Source organism: Diospyros lotus, chromosome 6, assembly GCF_014633365.1.
Source record: "Diospyros lotus cultivar Yz01 chromosome 6, ASM1463336v1, whole genome shotgun sequence".
In the NCBI taxonomy this organism is placed as follows: domain Eukaryota; kingdom Viridiplantae; phylum Streptophyta; class Magnoliopsida; order Ericales; family Ebenaceae; genus Diospyros; species Diospyros lotus.
Window position 1 is genome coordinate 10,909,157 of NC_068343.1, and position 20,899 is coordinate 10,930,055.

Genomic DNA, 20,899 nt, shown 5'->3' on the forward strand with positions numbered 1-20,899 from the left:
CAGACAAAAGAGTAGGAAGCAATTGATTTATCTTGCAAAACAAGTGGACATAATGGATCAGTGAAAATAAACGAAAGAATTAGAGGAAAAAGACAGCATCACATAACCAGGCAAAGAGCCCTCGCGTGCATGGCCGCGACCCGCCACGCAAGCTCTACCACAACCCCACACGTGCCCTCGTCATAACACCACCTAGCCCAGCGCACAAGCCCGTACAATCACGCGTGGCCCGACACGGGCACCCACCCAGCTTGGCGCGTGCACGCAACTTGCACCCCCGAGTGACATCATTAGAGGTGCCCCACATCCATGGGTGACCCCTACCCGGGGGTGCCCCCAACTCGCGCTGCCCTGCGCGTGCTCGAGCCTGCACTCTTGAGTGACACTCATTCAGTAACCCTCACTTGGGGGTGCCATGGGCACACCCATGATCCGTACACCATCACTCCCGCGAGACCCGATCAAAACCACCTTCAAGTTACTCGTCGAAGATATTGGGTCAACCAACACCTGGTTGCCTCTTCCATCGCCATAAATAGAGAAATCCTCCCTCCCCCCATTCGGTAAGCAATTTCTCAATCACATTTTCTTCTTGCATTCGACTACCTTATACTTTCAAGACGCTAATTTAGACATCAAAAAGCCTGTGTGGGGATCCTCACTCACACCCCTAACCAATCTTCTTTTTGAATAGGTCATCCATCGCTCTCAACATACTCGAGGGACTCATTCATCGCTCTCAACCTAGCCAAGGGACTCATCCATCACTGTTGTTATCCCAGGAAGAGTCATCCATCGTCGCTCCCCCTAAGAGACTCATCTATCATTATCGCTCCACCCTGAGAAAGTCATCCATCGCTCTCGATGGTCACCCATCATTTAGATAATCCACATGTGAGTCATTTTAAGACGATTTTCCATTTATAAATTCATTGTTGTAATTGACCAACAACAAAAAAGCTAGTAATAAAATCGAAGAAAAACAGAGATGCATAAACTATAAACTAAACTGCTCTTCATTTAACAACAGGTATAAGAAAAAAAAAAAAAAAAATCATGATTCAATCTTAGCCACGGAATAGTTAGCAAAATAAAAAACTTAAACGAATCATAGATCCGCACAACTTTATAGCAATTAAGAGAAGGTTCCAGTCGAATAAGTTTTGAGGTACACAGAAATAGATGCAGTTTGAATATTTGAATCTCTGTGGATCAGAAAACACCCACAAGATTCTGAGATGGTTAACCAAAATCATGCGGTTCTCATGATGATGTGCACTCCACTATCAGTATCCACGATTCCGCTTATTTCTCCAACCTTCAGAGAGTAAGTTGCTTCTTCGAAAGGTTTTTGCATTTGACCCCTCCCAAATGAACCTGCAACGAATGGGACATACACATGCTTCTTTTTCAGTCACAATCCACATCATTTTCTTCATGGTAAATCGCAGATTTTTCTCCTTGGTAACTTAATCTGAATTCAGGACCATAGAGGTCAAATTTTATTTACGGAACTAACATTTCCAAAAGGAAGATAAGGCACAAAACCACCATACCAGGCTGTAATCATGTTCTATGGCATTAGCTATACAAATTTTAACTTGCCTATCATCTTTATTTATGTCCATATTTATATTTTTTGTAAACCCATTACAACTCATGTTATACTCCTAAGAGTTTTTCACCATATTTTTTAAAATCTTTCTGTGTTTTTTTATTATAAACTTTTCAAATTAATCCACTTTCCTCGTCCGGGCATCTATTCGTCTTCTTTATCACTACTACATGAAGAAAATAAAAAAGAAGGTATCTGTTGACAAATTTGCGTTCCAAACTTGGCCATAAGAAACGAAAAGGAAAGATAGAGGGCAGTGAGGGCAGCCAGAGAAAGAACAGAGCATTGTACTACTGTGGGAGTTGGAAAAAATGCGATATGCACATAACTTCAAAGTGCATAAACTTATAGCTTTCATGTTACAGAAACATTATAATTTCCCCTTCCCAAATTAAAATAAAATAAAATACATGAACAACATATACGTGAAGAAGTGTAAACGTAGAACACCCCCCCCTCCGCGGGGCAAAAAAAAAAAAGTTTAAACGTAAAATGTACACAATGTACATATACATATACATATATATGCATCTCCTCTGGCATTCACCTTAAGCAAATTTTGAACAGGCCACCAAGGAAGAATGATTCGAATGTAAACAGATCAAAAAAGATGCCTTATCTTTTAACTTTTTTCTCTAATCCCATAGACCAAACTTAATAATGCCAGATTGTGAGTACTATGATAAAACACTCCGGCAATGCCCCAAATCATCAAATTCCAATGCCAAAAGAGATCAGAGTTATCACAAACAATCCCATTCACCATAACTTTCATAAATAAAAAAAAAAGTACTGTAAAAAATATTTTTTCATAAATCATAGCACACGCCTCTGCAGCTTGAGAAGCCAAAGAAAGAGTACCTAGATGTGCCACAGTCCACCGGCTCAATGAGGATGATGGGTTTCTGGCGTCGAAGTAATTATCTAAAGCAACTAATTTAGACATAATTAACAAATATAGTGCTGCCATGACTTTGAAGAACTACAGTTTGTTACACCATCAGTTCATCAAACATGTTTGAGCCTTCATCAAACATGTACACTGCCTCTCACAATACAACTAACAAGGATTATGGTTCATTCAGCACAGACATGTTTTCATGTGGGGAAAGGAAGGAAGAAATGCCTGCTGTCAAGTACACCAGAGAAATAGAGAAAAAGTGTGCGAAACAAAAAGTAAGTTCGGCATGCTTTCAATGACAGAAATTACAAAAGCTTTCAACAGTAAAAATACTTTTATACAAATGCAAGATAGGAGTAAGCAAGAAGCAATTGAAACAAATACAAAAGAAAAGGGTTGCAGCAGGGTGGCAATTGACAGTTGCAGAGAAGGCTAGCTGTTGAAATAGTTATGCTGTTAATTATAATGTTGGACTGTTGGTTTGTTAATTGTTTGTTAGTTTGTTGTAAACAGTCTATTGATTGGCTGCACCCATAGCTAGTTGGAGGATAGTTAGATAGTTGAAAATTAGCTAAAGAGTTTCCTCCAATATTCTAGTATAGAAAATGCTACATTCATCTTCTGGGAGTACAACAACATACCAATCATTTATTCTGTTGTCAGGGGTTGACAGCATGAATTTGGATCTCTCAAGTCATTTCTATCTATGGCCTTATATTCTGTAAAAACCCTTATAGCTAATATCATAACTAATCTCCCATCAAGTTTTTCTTAATTTTCCTCTACCTCTTTCATTAAATACTTGTTTAATTTTTTTTTTATTTTTTTTTTTTGTAAATTTGTTTAATTTCATCCACTCTCCTTATAGGAGCCCTTTATTGGTCATCTTTTCTCATAACCAAACTGTCTTAATTGTGTCTTGCGCATTGCCTCTTCAATAAAAGCCACCCCAATCTCATTACAAATCAACTCCTTTCAAATTTTATCTTTTGCCACTCCAGCCTCATTACATATAGCATTGTATCTATTTTTTTTTTCTTATATGGCCACACATCTATCTTAGCATCGTCATCCCATTAACACCCAAATTTTGCACATTTTGGTGCTTTACTTTTCAACATTCTATGCCATACAACATAACTGGTTTTATAGTTGTCTTCTAGAATTTTGCTTTTACTTTTAATGGAATATTACTATCACATAAAACATCGAATGTGAACTCCTTCATTTTAACCATTCTGCCCTTATTTCATGGGTAACATCCTCACTGATCTCTCCATCTTCTTCTTCTTCTTCTTCTTCTTTTTTTTTTTTTTTTGAATAACACAACTTAGTAAATAGAAAGTTAAGAAGAATGTTGGGTAAAAAGGTCACATTACATGGGAAAGAGGTCAAGAAACATGGAAGTGGTTTCCCCAAATGTTAGAAAACCTCCTTCATGAAAATAGTCTCTCTATGCTCAGAAGTAGAACTGCAGACAACAGACTCCCCTACACCTTACAGTAGTTGAAGCCTTATACTATGTTGGCTGTTTCAGCCTTTTACAAAGACACAAAAAGAAAACCATACAAATATATAGGAATTCACTTCCATTTTGCAAATCCATCAGGGTCATCTTGTTAACATTAAGTAGTTCAACTTCCGAATCAAGCTCCTCAACCAGGCACTTCCATTGAGATGGCATAACAATCGCTGCATCATAAGTTCTGCAAGTATAAACCATCTTTTTCGATGATTGATCCAAGATATCTAAACTAATTTTTTCTTGGTATGTTTGATCTTCTAGTTTTACCTTAACATCATCCACGCTTATATTTTTAGTAAACACGTAGTTCATGTATTCAGTTTTCATTCAACTTAAGTTAAAACCCTTTGAATTCTAAAGTGTTCCCCCATATCTCCAGCTTAGTATTCACACCTTTTTTGTCTCATCCACCAACACAATCTCACCTACAAATAGCATATATCACAACACCTCTGACTAGATATGTTTATGAGTTCGTCTATTACTAGGGGAACTAGATAAAGGCTCAATGAGGATCTTTAATGTAATCTCATTAAATTGGAAAAATCTTGGTATCTCCTCTCCTCCATGTGGTTTGACTCGTGCTTTTACTCCATGATACAAGTCTCTAATAACTTGTATATAAATTTGGACTTCTTTCTTCTCTAAAACCCTCTAGAAGACTTCTTTAGGATTTTGCCATAAGCTTTTTCTAAAACTATACACACCATATGTATAATCATTTTGTTTTTCATACCCTTCCATTAGGTGTCTTAGAAAATATGTTACTTGCATTGCTGACCTACTAGGCATAAAACTAAATTGATTCTTTGACACCTTGATTTCTCTTATTAATCTTTGTTCAATCACTCTCCCAATGTTTCATAGTGTGGCCCTGTGGCTTGAATCCTCTATAATTTCCACAACTTTGAACATATTCTTTATTCTTGTAAATAGGGACTAAAGTGTTCTTGCTTCACTTGTCTGACATCCCTTTTGATTTAAGGATCACAAATAATTTCGTTAACTAAAAAATGTTTGCTTCTCCGATGCATTTCCATACTTCTATCAACATATCATTTGGTATAACAAGTTTATTATTCTTCATATGTTTTAAGGTGTCACGGACCTAGGGTTCGTGATAGGTTAAAATAGGAATTGGGGAATGAAATCAGAATTGTAGGAGGAGAAAAATCAGTAGAAAAAGGGAGAGATATTGAGAGAGAAGGGGGAAGAAGCAAGAGGAACGTGAGGGAGATTGGAGAGAGAGACTTAGAGATAAAATAGAGATTCAATATCAATTTCAGCATGCCCTCTCCTCTTACAATGGGCCTTTTTATAGGCCTTAGCTAGCTCCTTAACTAATTTCTAACAGGACCCATGTGTTCCTAACAAACACCCAAATATCTCTTAACAAACTAATATAACTAATTACATTATTGCCCTTCTAATTACCCTTGGGACATGACAATTCCCCCCCCCCCCCCCCCCCTTGAAATGTTTCTTGTCCCCAAGAAACTTATTACCACCTACCCGTTGCTTCTTTATCCAATGCCTGCCTTCTCTATCTGATTTTTCTTTATTTCTTTTCTTGTCCTTCTAGGCCTTTTCTTCTTCCTCGTTCTTAAGTATCCAAGATCAATCCCCGTCGTAATTCAGCCTAGAACTTCAATAGGAGCAATTTGATAGAGTTCAAGTTCAATACCAGCAGCAGTTGTTCCTACACCTCCATGCTGCACCACAGTTGCACATTGAAAGATATCAACAGCATCCTCGAAATGCAACAATGGAAGATTGCAGATTTGCCTTGGACACTCATACCAAGGCTGTTTGGGAGCATTAGCCTTAGGAGCTACTGTAACTTCAATTTCAGCAAACAAATCATCCCTCCATGCAGTAGACAGCAACTTGGATTTGCTAGTGGAAGTAAAAAACAACACAGCAACAGAAGTTTTGTTTCCTTCGGCAAAATCTTCGACTTCTTCAACTATCTCCCTTAGCCTTCCTGCCAAAACCCGCACTAGGGGCTGTCTGATACCTATTTTAACCCCAGCCAATGATGATTCAACCTTCTTTGGATCCAAAGACAAAAGAGCAATATACTTGGGGCCTTCTTTAATTGCATGTGGTCCATCACAATCTTGACCTGGCCTAGGATAAATGTTGCAGGTATTCCCACTCTTAGCTTCCGGTAGGTCCAGAATCGGAGGGAGAATTCCAGCTCCAATATCTGCATAAATTGCTGGTCCTTCAATCAAATTTTCCTGACCCAATGTTTTTCCATTTCCCACAAACTTCTGATCTGGAACACTACCAAATCCTTCCGCCCATGCACTAGCCACCCAGGGTAACGAGTTGGCTTTGGCTTCCACTATCACTTCCTCAATTGCTTCCCTATTATTTCCTTACAGCCTTTCAGTAGATGACTCTTGGGGTATTATTTTTTCTCCTAACTTCTCAATCACTGCAACTGAATCCCCTTCTTGCCATCTTGACTTCTCCTTCGGTTGGTCCAGTTTGAGAAATTTCTCCTTGTTAAAACTTCCATGATAATCATCGAAGTATTATGTTGAAAAATTATAATGATACTTCTTAGATAGTATCATTGCAAATTCTTACAACTTCTCGCGAAACATTCGACCGAATTCCTTGCACTCTTCATCAAACCCGCTGTCGGTTCCATTGTTCAATTGGCTGATCCCCTTCTTATGTTCCTTGTTGCTACCAACTGAAAATGCAACCTTCTTTGGCTGCCATTGCAGCTCCATTCCAGCTAAAAATGAAGTATTCATCTGCGGCAATTGAGGCTCCAATGGTCTCATATATGCATTGCCACCCATGGCCAAATTTTCACCAACAACATACTTCGACGGTGAAGGAATAGGAGTTCTATACATTCTGGATCCAACCCCTCTGCAAGCTAATCGGTTCTTAATTTGAATTGCCTCAAATTACACGGAATTACCGTTGGAAGCACTGGCCTACTCTCCTCCAAAAATTAGACGAAAATTCTGATCATTGGTCCCTTACAGCCACGAAGATAACCTAGCTCTGCTGCGCCTACCCGTTCACAATCGCTTAGCCTCAAATTCGCTGTTGGGAGTTGCTGAATTCACAACCAGGAAGCGTGGGTCACTAGATTACAGTGACCTAACTTAGATCAACTCCACTTATGCCTCCAATCCTCGCCCAATCGAATTGAACCCACAAAATTCCGAACGGGATGGCCGATCAAAACTGCAACACCATAGCCGCACCTATAGGAAGCTTATTGGTTTGGGTCGGAATGGTATTCCGACCTGGTCGCAACTCGCTGGGCCGTTCGCTTCACCTCAGACGGACTCACTCTCACCTTGAACAATCACACCCCTCTGGGTCGTCCGCTTCACCTCTGGTCACCCACTCCAGTTGCGACCTTCTGGGCCGAGGACCACTAGCAGATGGCAACTCCTTGAATTCGCCTGGGTTGCCAAGAATCGTGGCCATATCTCACCTCCTCATGTCTCGGAATCAATTTCAAGATTCAATGGTCGTCTTCGTCTTCAGAATTCGAATAAGAGTGTCTCTGATCTGCAACTGAATTGCTGATCAAATCCACCCGCGGAATTCACTGCTTCAATTCTTCGCTCCAATCGCGACCCCCTGGCTGTCCGTGTCACCACCTTCAACGGACTCCCACACCAATCACGAATGTTGTTTGTTTGCGTCGCCTCAGGTTAGCTCACCTATTGACCCACTCCAATCGCAAATGCTCCTTTGTTCGCGTCGCCTCTGGTGCTACTTGAATTCGCTGGAATGATGCCCGACTTCTGAAACCGTCTTGCGCTTAGCTTCTCAATTTCGTACTGAGAGTTGTTTTGTTCTCTCGGTTATGACTCGTCCTTTGATTCCTCGGAATCTGATTGGAATCGCTGCTTGCACTCACCCATCAAGAGCTAAGAACCCCCAGTTTGGACCACCGTCGGGATGCAATCATTCAACCAAATTGCTATGAGTTCGCTGGAATCACAGCCGAGGAAAGATTGGCTCTGATACCATTTGTCATGGACCTAGGGTTCGTGATAGGTTAGAAAAGGAATTGGGGAATGAAATTAGAATTGTAGGAGGGGAAAAATCAGTAAAAAAAAGGGAGAGATATTGAGAGAGAAAGGGGAAGAAGCAAGAGGAACGTGAGGCAGATTGGAGAGAGAGACTTAGAGAGAAAGTAGAGATTCAATATCAATTTCAGCATGTTCTCTCCTCTTACAATGGGCCTTTTTATAGGCCTTAGCTAACTCCTTAACTAATTTCTAACAACACCCATGTGCTCCTAACAAACACCCAAATATCTCTTAACAAACTAATATAACTAATTACATTATTGCCCTTCTAGTTACCCTTGGGACATGACATAATGTTTACTTTATTTCATATGGATATATACGTCTATAGAACATGTAACATCTATCTTCTTCATAGTGAATAAGACACCCCAACATAACACTTGTTTCTCCATCTTTATTAAATAACCTAGAGAACTACTCCTATCTCTCCTTGATGCCTCCTCATTTCATAGTACTTTTGGTTTCGTATTTATATGCATATCACTTGGCTTAAATCCCTTGTTTTTCTCTTGTTTTAGGAAATTTATATATTTTTTCATAAGCTTTTGATGTTGCTTCACTAACTTTATTTCTTGCTTGTTTTTTGGAAAAACTATAGCATACCTCTTTAGCTTTTCCTCATTACAACATTTATGTAAAATCTTGTAGCAAGCTCTCTTAGTTTTGATTCTCTCTTCACTTAGCCATCAAGATTCTTTTTGATTTGGGACTTTTCCCTTTGGTTCTTGTGGAACCTTTTTGGCCATATTTCAAATAGTAGTTCCATTGCACTTCACATTTGGTTAGCCTCTCATTCTACAGTCCAATCTCTTAAGTCACACTTGTTTCTAGAAAACAGTCAGTTTTTCACCTCTTAAATCCCACCATCATTACTTAGGCTTCATTTTTTCTCTTCCATTTGTTGATATGGATGTCAATAACCAAAAGTCTATGTTGAGCGGCCAGGCATTCTCCCAATATAACTTACAATCCTAGCAACATAAACGGTCCTCGTCTCAGATTTCAGTTCCCTTTCCATCCTTTGCCCTCTGGAGAATTTATCTCCTATGAGTCCTCTCAATGAAGAGATGGAAAGGAAACTAAAATCTATTTATTATTTTTTAAATCTCAAAAGATGAGAACAGCAGTAAGGTTGCATGTTTGTGACCAGAAAATCAGGGGTTTGACTTGTGGATGGTCTAGTAGTAAAGTTGGATGAAGCTTTGAAGTAATTTGCAACTATCTACCTCCTCCAACTAAGAGTGAGCCAAGCAATAGATTTGTGTAGAACAAACCAACATAAAGTTAACAAAATAACAATTGCCACACAGCTGTAACTTTTTCTTTTTTTTATTATTATTATTTCAATTGCTTCCTGCTAACTCCTTTAGCGTTTTCCTTGGTGAAAGAGAGCAAGGATCTACAGAAACCTGAAACAGTATTTTTGGGAGGATATTACCTCAATCACAAAAACAACAACCAAAAGTTCTAGGGAAGGTAACTGTTTAAAAGGTCTGACAAAAGGCTCCAGAAAGAGTTACATAAATTCTTTTGTTTTAAGAAAATGTATCAAATACAGAGAAGAAAGGTACCAGGGATGCTGCCAGTGTGCAAAAGAAGACAAAAACTTAAGAATGAGAAATGACTCATAAGTTTCTTATGCATCTTGAACTCAAACTGTCCTTAACTCAAACCATTAATACAGACTAGATTAAGTTTGTAAGTATATAAATATATATATAGAGAGAGAGATATTTCTCCATTGCCAAACAATAGCTATGGAAAGGTATATATAGAGATGATTGGAGAGAGAGAATTCATGTAGTGAACACACCTAGTGGGATTAAGGCTTGTGATGCTGGTTTTTGTTATTGTCCAACAATACTAGATGATGATGCTGTTAGCAAGAAAACAATATCTGCACAGGATACCCATCAATCATGAGTCCCTCGCAGGGATAGTGGATTGGGATAACTAAACATGATAACAATATGCCTCATGTCATCTGTATCCAGATAATGGACAAATGGGTCCTGAACAGTCTAAAATTTTTATTTTCTTTAGCATGATCTTGAAATAGTTAAGAGTTAGCTGCATGCTGGACGCGAGGGAAAAAAAAAATGTACATACACTGTTAAATCAGCCCCTTCATACAAGTCTTGTTAGTATATTGTGAGGATTTTGCCAATGGATTGGAAAGTATAATAGAACCTCCAGGGCCTTCCCTAACTGATGCATGACAGTGACTGGCACAAGCTAAAAATCAACTTCATAAAAAATGCACAAGTAGCGAGTGCAGTGCAATAGAGCTTAATTTAGTAGATGTCTGCGCTATCCAGAATTGCTGCGAAACAAGAATACAATTATGTATAAAACTACTGTTGCAGACACAAATATATTCAGTCTGTATATAGAGACAACATAAAGTCGATGTTACTTTCATATCCTGTGAGCCCAGTTTTGTTATGCATCCACGAATTTACATGTTAAACAGTCCACTTTAAGCTCCAAGAACAAGGCCAACAGCCACATGACAGATCCCATCCAGAATTCTATTCTAATAAAACAATGGAAAATCAATGTCAATCGAAGAAATGGAGGAATATCAAGCAGCTAAAGTTCCTAATAAGTAGACTTCTTTTATCAACTACTAAATTTTAAGTACTCGGAAGAAAGAAAGAAAGAAAGAAAATCTCCGATAGATCTTAGGACACCTGGTTATATTAATTGAACTGATCCAGGATTTCCAACTTTTTTCTTTAATTGTCCAGTTTGTCCATGCCAAACAAACAGAATGCATAAAATTCAAACTCAATTTCCTTCTCCTTTCCGGAAGTTTTTCGGCAAACAAAGAGAAGGCACAAAGTATACAACAGAAAAACGGAGGACAAAAATAAGTATAGGAGGACAAACCGAGATCGCCGCCGCGTTTAGCGGAGCTACAGTCGGAGTAACGAGCGGCGATGTCAGCGAACTTGGCCTTGCCGGAGATGATGTCGTCGCGGATAGCATTGAGTTGGGACACGGCGGCGTCTCTTGTTGTGCTGTTGATAACGCGACCTTCTGGATCTTTCCAGGAAGCCTTGCGTCGGGAGCCTTGATGCTTGATCAGGATGTGCGAAGCCCTAACTTTGTCCGACGACATCTTCGACTTCTTCTTCTTATCAACTCGATCTGCCGACGATGGGATCGAGATCGAAGAAGACTTCTTCCTCTTCCGATCGGACTCTATCTTTACAAACTGGGGAGACAGAGAACAAGATGGACGAGAGCTACACTCAGCCGCGCTTTTGCGCAGAACCGAGCTTCTTGTATTATACAATTGCGAAAAACGTTAGTGGCGTGTGTCGACGCCAAAATAAAATCCATACATATTTTTTTTTAGAGTATTGTTATCCATTAGACTGAGTGATACTTTTTTATTAGATAATAAAAAAATATATAATAAATATTAATATTTACATATTTTTATTACTCAATAAAAAAAATATCACCTAAATTAAAAATTCATCTCAATTTAGATGAATAGTATTATTCTTTTTTTGACGAGGTCCTATTCTATACATGGTTAATATAAAATATCATTTGTTGCTGCAATCAATTTGGTTGGAATTTTTTAATAATAAAAAAATAAAAGAAAAATCTAAGTTTTATCTTCCATCTCCTTTTCTGCGAGAAAAATGAAAAGGGCAATTGCATAAAGAGCTTTCATCTTTTGACCCGTTAACTACAGCTTCTCTCCCTTGCCACTATCACGCGTGCAAATTTTCATTCTTTGTTGGGATTAAGATTTAAAGACAAAAAATGATTTAACAGTTGTCCGATGAGTGAAATTAGTAACATGAGAAGCCGTGTCACATTAATATCAGCCTTTGATTAGAATTTAACAATAATAATAATTATAGTTTAAGCTTTAAACACTGATTTGAAGACATTTTCAGCAATTTATACAGATTTGTTCACAACCACAACAAAATTCTGATCCACACATCAATCACATTGAACTCGCCAGAGTTGAGCTCAGAACTAGGCATTGAATTTACCTCACATTTCCAGAGGTTCAACTAATAAAATGGCTTCGGTATAAGGAACACACTACTACTTCAATGGAAAAAAAGCTTCCTTCTGATCCTACAAAAGAATTACACAGTAATGCATTCTAAAATTTATTTTTATAGCGCTTCAAGAACCTCAGCCACTAAAAAACGCCTCAACAAGATAACTGGGACAGCACAAAACTAATTGGACCGACTAAAATCAACAATTTTCAGCTCCTCCATCCCACAGCTTTATGAATCTCAGCAATCCAGATTCAAGGAAAACCAACAGCTACATAAGCGAACCATCCACCAGCCTAGGCTAGGCAAATTGTAACTGGTCTCTACAGTTTAACCTCAGTCTAAATCATGTCATGTTGAGAAAGTGGCTTCTCTAACTATAACTCCCGTAAAATGGGCCAACCTCTTCTGATAATGTCATTGATCTTGGAATCAATCTGCCTTTGAATCTTGGTTGGACAAAGCTCGGCTGAATAGCTGTTTAGCTTCGCTGCCAGGGTCGACTTCTCAAGCTCCTCTTCTGGCAAATTCCCAATCAGCTGAAGAAGGAATGTGTTTCGTTTGAGCTCAAATTTCTGCACATACCATATGTAGTTCCACAGCTGATTATTGAAGCTACAGAATAGATTCTCGATCTTTAAAAGGAAAAGCTAAACTTCAGAACCTCATGTTTTTTACTGCCATGAGAGTAACAAAAAGGGATTGGAACGCTGCTGGAGCCTGGACAGAATAGAGAAAGGCTATTGTAAATGATGGTTTTATCTATATTTGCTTTCTTATTTTTATTAACACATGGTAGGGAGCATTAGCAGCCAGAAGGATTATAGCCCAACTTGGCTATCTGGTCTCACAAAGTGAGAAAAATAAGCTCATGCCATCAAACTTGCAAGATTCACTCTTCTTTTTTTTTCTTTTTTCTTTTTTCAGTTTGAAGACAAAATGAACATATGAGAGAATGATCAATTACTAAGATGAAAAAGAATTTAGTTAAGCAAAACATTTTATTCTCAATTTAGCAATTCAGCAAGAATGCTCGGCCACTCTTGGTGTCCTAGCTGTTAGATCTATTATCCAACTAGTCTGCACCAAATGAGCTACTATCAGCCAACACGATCATGTTAAAGAATACCAAACCTGATGTTCAGGTTCTGCAGGGTAGAATATTCTAAGTTGCTGAATTTGTGTAGTTACGATACCGCTCTTTGATTTAGTTTGTTCTCTTTCTTTGCTGATTGCTGCTAGTCTGGACTCTTCAGTCCCATTAGTGAATATTATAGACCTGTTGACAGAGTACTGTATTGGGTGAGTGTGGGTTTAACATGAGGAAATGTGATGTTTCTGATTTTACCTGTACTGGTCTCCCACATCAGGACCTTGGCCAAATACTTGTCTTGAGTCATGACTGGACCAGAAAACTTGCAAAAGCTGTCTATAACTAATCAGCCTAGGATCATATTCAATCTGCAGCACATTTAAAGATTGATTTTTGTTAAATTTTCAGTAAAGCTACCGTGAAGAAGAAACATGCCATTTTAGCTGTATGAATTGAAAATCAAGCTATCAGATGAAACCCAAAAAAGGATTAAAATTTTTTAAAACAGGTAGAAATAGACTTGACACCAAAAACTCATTTTTCAAGGTTCAAGAGTACTGTCTTTCGCAAAGGGTCCAAGTTTTTCTCTCATGAGTGGGAAAATTAAATGCATATATAATGTCCAAACACAAACCACAAAGTCAAGATATAAAACAATCATCTTAATTTCAGAAACAACATAAAATCTCCATCGGGACAACACAATGACAAAATAAGACTAGAAACAGCATCTAATTTCTGGATTTAATTAATTTACAGTCATCATGAAAGAATACTAGATAACGGAATTATGAGCACATCAAGAATCATGTGGCATCCAGTCAGAACTATACCAGCCACAGCTGGCACCCTTCTTAAAATTTCAAGGATAGAGCATTTCCCAGACTTAGATGTTGGAATAGTGTAAAATTATTAGTAGTAGCAAACTAGAAATGGAGTTGCAACCTTGAAACGTCCTTCTTCCAGGCCCTAGTAATAGTAATGCCTTAATAGCAGTTATGTAGCACAGGAGTGTAATATAACCAAAACCTGCCTACAACTGGTTTTTCTTTGGGTTATGGACAAGCTCTAAAAGTATTACTCAGCAACAATTGCATCAGAGAGTCATAACACAAGTTAGCAAGTGTTTCAATTTTCTAAATTTCATGCGCAGATGTTGAAGCTTTATAGTTATGTGATACACTTTTATTCTTTTGTTATACATGAAAAACCTAATATAATCCTAAAGGTTGGACTACATTATAGGGCTTCACATGCTAAATCTTTTTCCTATAAAGCACCGACATTTTTTGCTTGAAAATATTAAGCATAGAGATCTTTAGGACTGATACAATGATGCAAGACAAGTTAGCATACTTGATTGATGTAATTAAAAATGGGTTTGTAATGGTTTTTTTTTTGGGGGTGGGGGGGGGGGGGGGAAGGGGGGGGGAGGGGGGGGGTATCATAAAATGCCTGAAGTTTCCTGTTTTTTGCTGACTTCTGGAGTTGGGTTTCTAATGGTTAAAGGTTTACTTCTGGCATTTTTAGAGGAAAAGGTTAAAAATGGGTAATTTTTTAGATTTTCATAGAAACCAGGGTGGAATTACCTGGCCAATGGAAATTTCAAGTATTTCCAGTGTGAATCAGGTAAAGTGCTAGGATTAGGTTCTCATTTTCTAATCGAAAACTGGACTGATCTTGGGAAATGGACAACTAGAGAATTGTAGTTTCTTTAGAAGTTGAAGAAGGCTAGCCCTCTTAAGGTCTAAAGCAAAATACAAAAAACACCATCACAAATTCTTTAGAATAAAAGGCACATGCAAAGTTAACTTATGAAAAACTAAAGACACATCCATATCTATAGGCTACATTGAAAGAGAATAACTCTAGAATGGGGGGGGGGGGGGGGGGGGGGGATGCTTGTTTCAAATGTTCTAGACCTAACAGTATATGAAACCCAAAAAACACTCTTTATTGGGTGTTGTACCCATTTGGACACAAAATACAATTTAGATAGATTAAAAAACACACCAAATGGTTTATCTTACTTTTTTTTCTATTACCATTGATTTTAGATACATCTAGGACACAAATGATCATTGATTTTAGATACATATAGGACACAACACTTGTATCCATGAGTTATATTTACCTAATGGGAATATGGTGCTTTCAATAGTTTCTAGAACAGTCTATAGGTAAAATTTATAGATTGATGAATAAAAAATATAAAATTAAGTCAACTAAAATTTAGATAAATAGGTATTTCATCTTTGTATTTACTTTTTTCTTCTCCTACCATTTACATAGCTGATGATTGGAGGATAGATGCTGGAGGTTGCCGGTGATTCCTCCAACCATCTCTCCAGTCGCCAGTAACTCCCATGGGAGTTGCTGGAGAGTGTTGTCGAAGACTTCAACAGTAGGTCGCCTGGAGTTAGTTGATAGTAGGTTTCTGGCTGCATTGGCAATCAACAGTGAAGGGCGATGAAGGGAGAAGAAAATGAAAACAGAGAACAGAAAACTGAAAAATCCCTTTTCTTTATTGACAAAATTTTGAATTTTTTTAAAATGTAAACAAGTAACCAAATGATTTTGTTATGTTTTTGTTGTCAAAATAGTGAAAACAAAAACTGAAAATAAAACCCTACCAAACTTGTCAACAGTGAAGGGTGATGAAGGGAGAAGAAAAAGAAAATAAGAACAGAAAACTAAAAACCCCTTTTTCTTTATTGACAAAATTTTGAATTTTTTTTTAAAAAGTAAACAAGTAACCAAACGTTTTTGTTATGTTTTCATTGTCAAAATAGTGAAAACAAAAACTGAAAATAAAAGCCCCACAAAACGGGCCCATAGTTGTCTTATAAAATTTTCTGTTTTGCTATAAAGAAATCTTACTGTCACACAAAGGATCACACACACTTTTCCATTTTAAGTATCTTGCCTTAATTCTACGAGCAACATTCTCATTGAACTCCCATCTTTTTGGATGATTGATCTGATCCAGGATATCTAAACTATCCTTTCATGGAATGCCTTGATATTCAAGTTTTACCATAACATCCATCATCCGCACTTGTATTTACTAAACTTATATTCCATACGTCCAATTTTCAATCCGGTTAACTTAAAACCTCTAAAATCTGAAGTGTTCCTCCACATCTTAAGCTTAGTATTCAAGCAGTCTTTTGTCTCATCCACCAAGATGATGTCAATTGTGAATAGCATACACTAAAGCATCTTTGCCTGAATATGTTTATTGAGTTCATCAAAGGTAAATAGATAAGGTCTTAATGCAGATCCTTGGTATAGTTCAATTGTAATGAAAAAGCCTCAGTATCTCTCATACATGTTTTAACACATCTTTCTGCCTCATGATGCATGTACTTAATAACCTATAAAAAAAATAATTCTGACTCCTTTCTTCTCTAAGACTCTCTAGACCACTTCGCTAGAAACTTTGTCATAATCTTTTTCTAAATCTAAAAACACCATATGTAAATCTTTTTGCTTATCTCTCTATATGTTTCCATTAGGCATACAACTAGCCTTGTTGGACCTACCAAACATGAAACCAAATTGCTTTTCAGACACCTTGGTTTCTCTTCTTAACCTTTATCAATTTCTGTCCCCCAAAGTTTTATAGTGTAGCTCATTAGCTTGATTCCTTTATAATTTCCACAACTTTGAACATCTCATTTATTCTTATAAATAGGCACTAAATGCTATTCCTCCACTCGTTCAACATCCTTTTTCTTATTTAAGGATCACATTGAATAATTTTGTCAACCAAAAAATGCCCTCTTCTCCTATACATTTCCATACATCTATCGGATATTATCTGGTCCAATTGCTTTACTATTCTTCATCTTTTTCAATACTTACTTTGTTTTATTTGACATATACATCTATAGAACATGTACTTCATACATTTTTCAAAGATACTAAGATGTCCCAACATAATACTTGTTTCTCCACCTTTATTAAATAACTTCAAGAAATATTCCTTCCATCTCTCCTTGATCGCCCCCTCATTTACTATTATTTTTTGGTTTTCATTTGTTATGCATTTTACTTGGCTTAAATCTCTTGTTTTTCTTTCTTTTGCCTTAGCTAGTTTTCATAAATCTCTTCCCCTATCTTTTGTGTCAAGTTTGATACAAATTTCCATAAGCTTTTAATGTTGCTTCACTAAGTGTCTTCTTTGATTATTTTTTGGCCAAATTATACCCCTTTAAATTTTCTTCGTTATGGCATTTACATAAATTCTTACAGTAAGATCTCCTAGTTTTGATTTTTTCTTGTACCTTCTCATTCCACCACCAAGACTCTTTTTGATTGTGACTTCTTTCTTTGACTCTCCTGGAATCATTTTTGCTGAATTTCGAACCACAATAGTCATTTCAATCCACATTTAGTTAGTCTCTCCCTCTCTGGTCCAATCTCTTTTACCACACACTTTTCCCTCAAAAATAGCTTGTTTTTCACCTTTTAAATCCCACCATCTGATTTTTGGGCTTCGTTCTATATCATTCTTCCTCCTCAATTTTTTGATATGGCTGTCAATGACTATTGTTTACGTTGAGTGGTTAGGCCACCACCAAGACTCTTTTTGATTTGTGACTTCTTTCTTTGACTCTCCTGGAATCATTTTTGCTGAATTTCGAACCACAATAATCATTTCAATCCACATTTGGTTAGTCTCTCCCTCTCTGGTCCAATCTCTTTTACCACACACTTTTCCCTAAAAAATAGCTTGTTTTCAACTTTTAAATCCCACCATCTGATTTTTGGGCTTCGTTCTATATCATTCTTCCTCCTCAATTTTTTGATATGGCTGTCAATGACTATCGTTTACGTTGAGTGGTTAGGCATTCTTCAAGTATGACTTTATAAGCTGTAAAACATACGCGGTCTGGTCCTCTTGTCTCGCAAGAAAGCAGTCTTTTTGGATAATTGACAACAAAACTAACATTTAGATTGTGAACAAACTAGATACATTTCCTTTTTTAGACCAGAAAGACTTCTTGAAGCTGTGTATGGATGGTAGATATAATTTCTCTAACAAAACAATAACTGCCTGATTAGGCAGGTAGGATTTAGAATTAAGCATTTCTAGAGAATAGTATATTTGCTTACTGATATTAGAATATTTAAAGCCTTAAGTTGGCAATTACTTCTCTTCAAGTAAAATGACAGGCTCATAATTATCAAGATCATTAACCTTAACAAAAAGGGTACTTACCCTGCATATACTTCTAAGTACAGCCAAAATATGGTTATTATGCATTGCAAGGAGAGGGAAAGCTAAAGCACATCTTTGTAAGCACTAAAATCTATTGAAGTACCACCTCATCAAAAAATAAAAAGTTCCTAGCCACTAGAAAAGCAAAGGTGATAGTATATCTTATTTTCTTAATTTTTTTCTTTTCAAAAAGGGCAACTAAAAATTAGAGGGAAAAAAAAACATTTGTACATATATAATTCTATTTGCAATTACAAAGGATTGCAATTTTGAAGTAGTAAGATCTCATTGGATTATTCAAACAAAGGTTCTCAGGATCTTACTAATCCACTTATGCTGTATCATTATGAAAAGGCATATTAAACTTAATGGTAAGAGTGACACTTGATATTACTCAACCTCACAAAATAAATGTTGTCAAAGTACAAGTGGTTCTTGTCCATCACATCTTTTGGGAGAAGAATCAATGGATAAGTAAATAACAATTACATGGACTATGCACAACATAACTCTAAATCAAAACCATGGCTGACACTCAGCATGCACCTTTTTAGATTTATGTTCTAATAACACACGCCACAATATGATGACAAAATACTGTAGCCCTAGACCAACAAGCCACTCTCAACATGTTGGACTGATATTTAAGTTTTTTCAAGAAGCCAAAAGAATAGCATTTTCCCCCAATGAAGTTACTCTCATACTTGCAATCTTCAGATATTGGTTAAGTTGAACAAAATGAAAAAGGCACCCCGAAAAAATATACCAGCTGACAACAAAAAGAACTTGAACTAAACACATGTTATCAGACATACAGGGTGGGGAGAGCCAATCAGAAGACATCTCTGTAGTCACAAACAGTTACTCAAAATCTCAATTCAAGCTGGAGCCATTTCACTTAGCAAGCCTTTTTGTCTTACCATCACCACCAATATTTACTTTCGACATATTTCATGTCCTCTTGGCTCTCGCTACATTTAGTCAAACATTTGCTGGGCTTTGTGCCCATTGCTGCCCCATCTTAAACAATGTTCTTGCTTACTCTATATTTGGTTGATTTTTAGTACATGTTCCCTCTTTCAATAGGCACAACCTATCACAATAAGGCAATTTGTTCATCTCTTATTCCATGTTTGCTTGCACAGCAACTGACCTACATCTTGTATTGATTGCACTCATTTTTCATCAATTTCCATTTCCATTTTCCACCTTGTATTGTTCATCTCTTATTGATCGCACTAATGACTCTTCCAAATGAAGAGCACTCTTCCATCCATTTCCATTCCATACCCTTCTCCCAAACACACTGTGTTGGACAATTGGTAAGATGGGAGGATGTAAAGTAATGGAATTGGGTGGAAAGGGATTTTCTTTGTTTGGGAGGCCTATTAGCAACGGAATGGAGAGAGATTGGATGGAACCCTTTTCCATCCAATCTCCTCCAAATAAACAATTTTTGTCTCCTCCAAATTGGAGGAGATTGGATGGAAATAGACTCATCTATCCATTATTTCAATTCAATTGCATTACTTTTCATCATATCCTCTCCCAAACAAAGAGAAAGAATCTTTCATTTCATTCCATTCCACCCATTTGTAGTTCATTTTATTCCGTTCCATTACTAAATCTCTCCCAAACACAGCCTGAATCAAATTCAAACAACGAGTTTCTTAAACCGCAACAAGACCACCAATTCAAATAACTGGTGAATTTGTGTTCGTCCAACTAAGTATATACAGGAGGATAGAGACAGAGAGAGTACCTGTACGGACTCGGCGTGATCACCCGGGCTTCGGTACTCGGGATTGGCTTTAGATCCGCCAGCGTAGCCGGCAGTCGTCCGGACGACGCCGTCCAAGCATCCAAACACGGCTTCGGATCTCCAAAAGCTGCCGAGGGCGAAAACCGCAGTTTTGAGAGGCTGATTGGGCGAATTCTTGGTGGGGACTTGGGAGATCCGATCAGGAAATCTGATGCTCGACGCCCTGTCCACAAGCAAAATGCTTACAATGCAAAAGCATGTTATGCGAGAAAAGAGGACATTGCTTGCCCAGAGCTTCATTGGCTTGCGTCTCAAACTCAAGGAGAGGGACGGAGGAGTTCGTCAGAGACAGAGGATATCGCCGGTCCGTCGAATGCCGCGTGTTTTCTGCTCTAGTTTTAGAAAATTCGTGTTTCTTCTTCGCTGGTTTCGAACCCGGTCTCCTGCTCTCATTCCAAACTCTCCCTCTTCCTTTCTTTTTTTTTATTTTTTTATTCTACAGTGAAACCCAACCTTATAAGAATGATTTCAGACATGTTGTTCCCATTTTTTTCCCCCTTAGTTGTATTTCCAATTCTTATCTTCTTAGCTGTCTTTGAATGTAATATTTTTTAAAATAAATAAGAATTTTTTTATCAAGATAACTTATTTAAAAAG

The 20,899-nt window shown here is 37.5% G+C and overlaps 2 protein-coding genes and 1 long non-coding RNA gene across 4 annotated transcripts; all 3 read right to left on the reverse strand.

The window, feature by feature from the left end:
- Positions 1-1,082: 1,082 nt before the first annotated feature.
- On the reverse strand, positions 1,083-11,430 carry LOC127803836 (peptidyl-prolyl cis-trans isomerase Pin1). The gene is made up of 2 exons (XM_052340391.1): positions 11,016-11,430; positions 1,083-1,377 (listed from the first exon to the last, which is right to left on the reverse strand). Exons 1-2 carry the CDS (start codon positions 11,245-11,247, stop codon positions 1,253-1,255), a joined length of 357 nt encoding a protein of 118 aa, XP_052196351.1. The 5' UTR covers positions 11,248-11,430; the 3' UTR covers positions 1,083-1,252.
- On the reverse strand, positions 10,397-11,009 carry LOC127803837 (uncharacterized). The gene is made up of 2 exons (XR_008023581.1): positions 10,817-11,009; positions 10,397-10,659 (listed from the first exon to the last, which is right to left on the reverse strand). It is a non-coding gene; the product is annotated as an uncharacterized LOC127803837 (long non-coding RNA).
- Positions 11,431-11,992: 562 nt separating the features above from the next.
- LOC127803086 (peptide methionine sulfoxide reductase A5) lies at positions 11,993-20,720 on the reverse strand. Of its 2 annotated transcripts, XM_052339110.1 has the most exons (5): positions 20,243-20,720; positions 13,509-13,621; positions 13,295-13,439; positions 12,825-12,880; positions 12,548-12,735 (listed from the first exon to the last, which is right to left on the reverse strand). In XM_052339110.1, exons 1-5 carry the CDS (start codon positions 20,540-20,542, stop codon positions 12,696-12,698), a joined length of 654 nt encoding a protein of 217 aa, XP_052195070.1. In that variant the 5' UTR covers positions 20,543-20,720; the 3' UTR covers positions 12,548-12,695. The 2 variants fall into 2 exon arrangements, with proteins under 2 accessions (XP_052195069.1, XP_052195070.1); XM_052339109.1 differs by lacking the exon at positions 12,825-12,880 and having other exon boundaries at positions 11,993-12,735.
- Between the last annotated feature and the right edge of the window lie 179 nt (positions 20,721-20,899).

What these genes read in the sequence shown, in the direction of transcription:
- LOC127803836 (XM_052340391.1), bottom strand. Translation starts at nt 11,247, where the DNA reads ATGTCGTCGGACAAAGTTAGGGCTTCGCACATCCTGATCAAGCATCAA. An exon ending in TAAACGCGGCGGCGATCTCG is followed by an intron (nt 1,378 to 11,015) that starts GTTTGTCCTCCT and finishes CATTCGTTGCAG; the next exon opens with GTTCATTTGGGAGGGGTCAA.
- LOC127803086 (XM_052339109.1), bottom strand. Translation starts at nt 20,542, where the DNA reads ATGAAGCTCTGGGCAAGCAATGTCCTCTTTTCTCGCATAACATGCTTT. An exon ending in GATGTGGGAGACCAGTACAG is followed by an intron (nt 13,440 to 13,508) that starts GTAAAATCAGAA and finishes CTCTGTCAACAG; the next exon opens with GTCTATAATATTCACTAATG. An exon ending in CTGCAGAACCTGAACATCAG is followed by an intron (nt 12,736 to 13,294) that starts GTTTGGTATTCT and finishes TGGTATGTGCAG; the next exon opens with AAATTTGAGCTCAAACGAAA.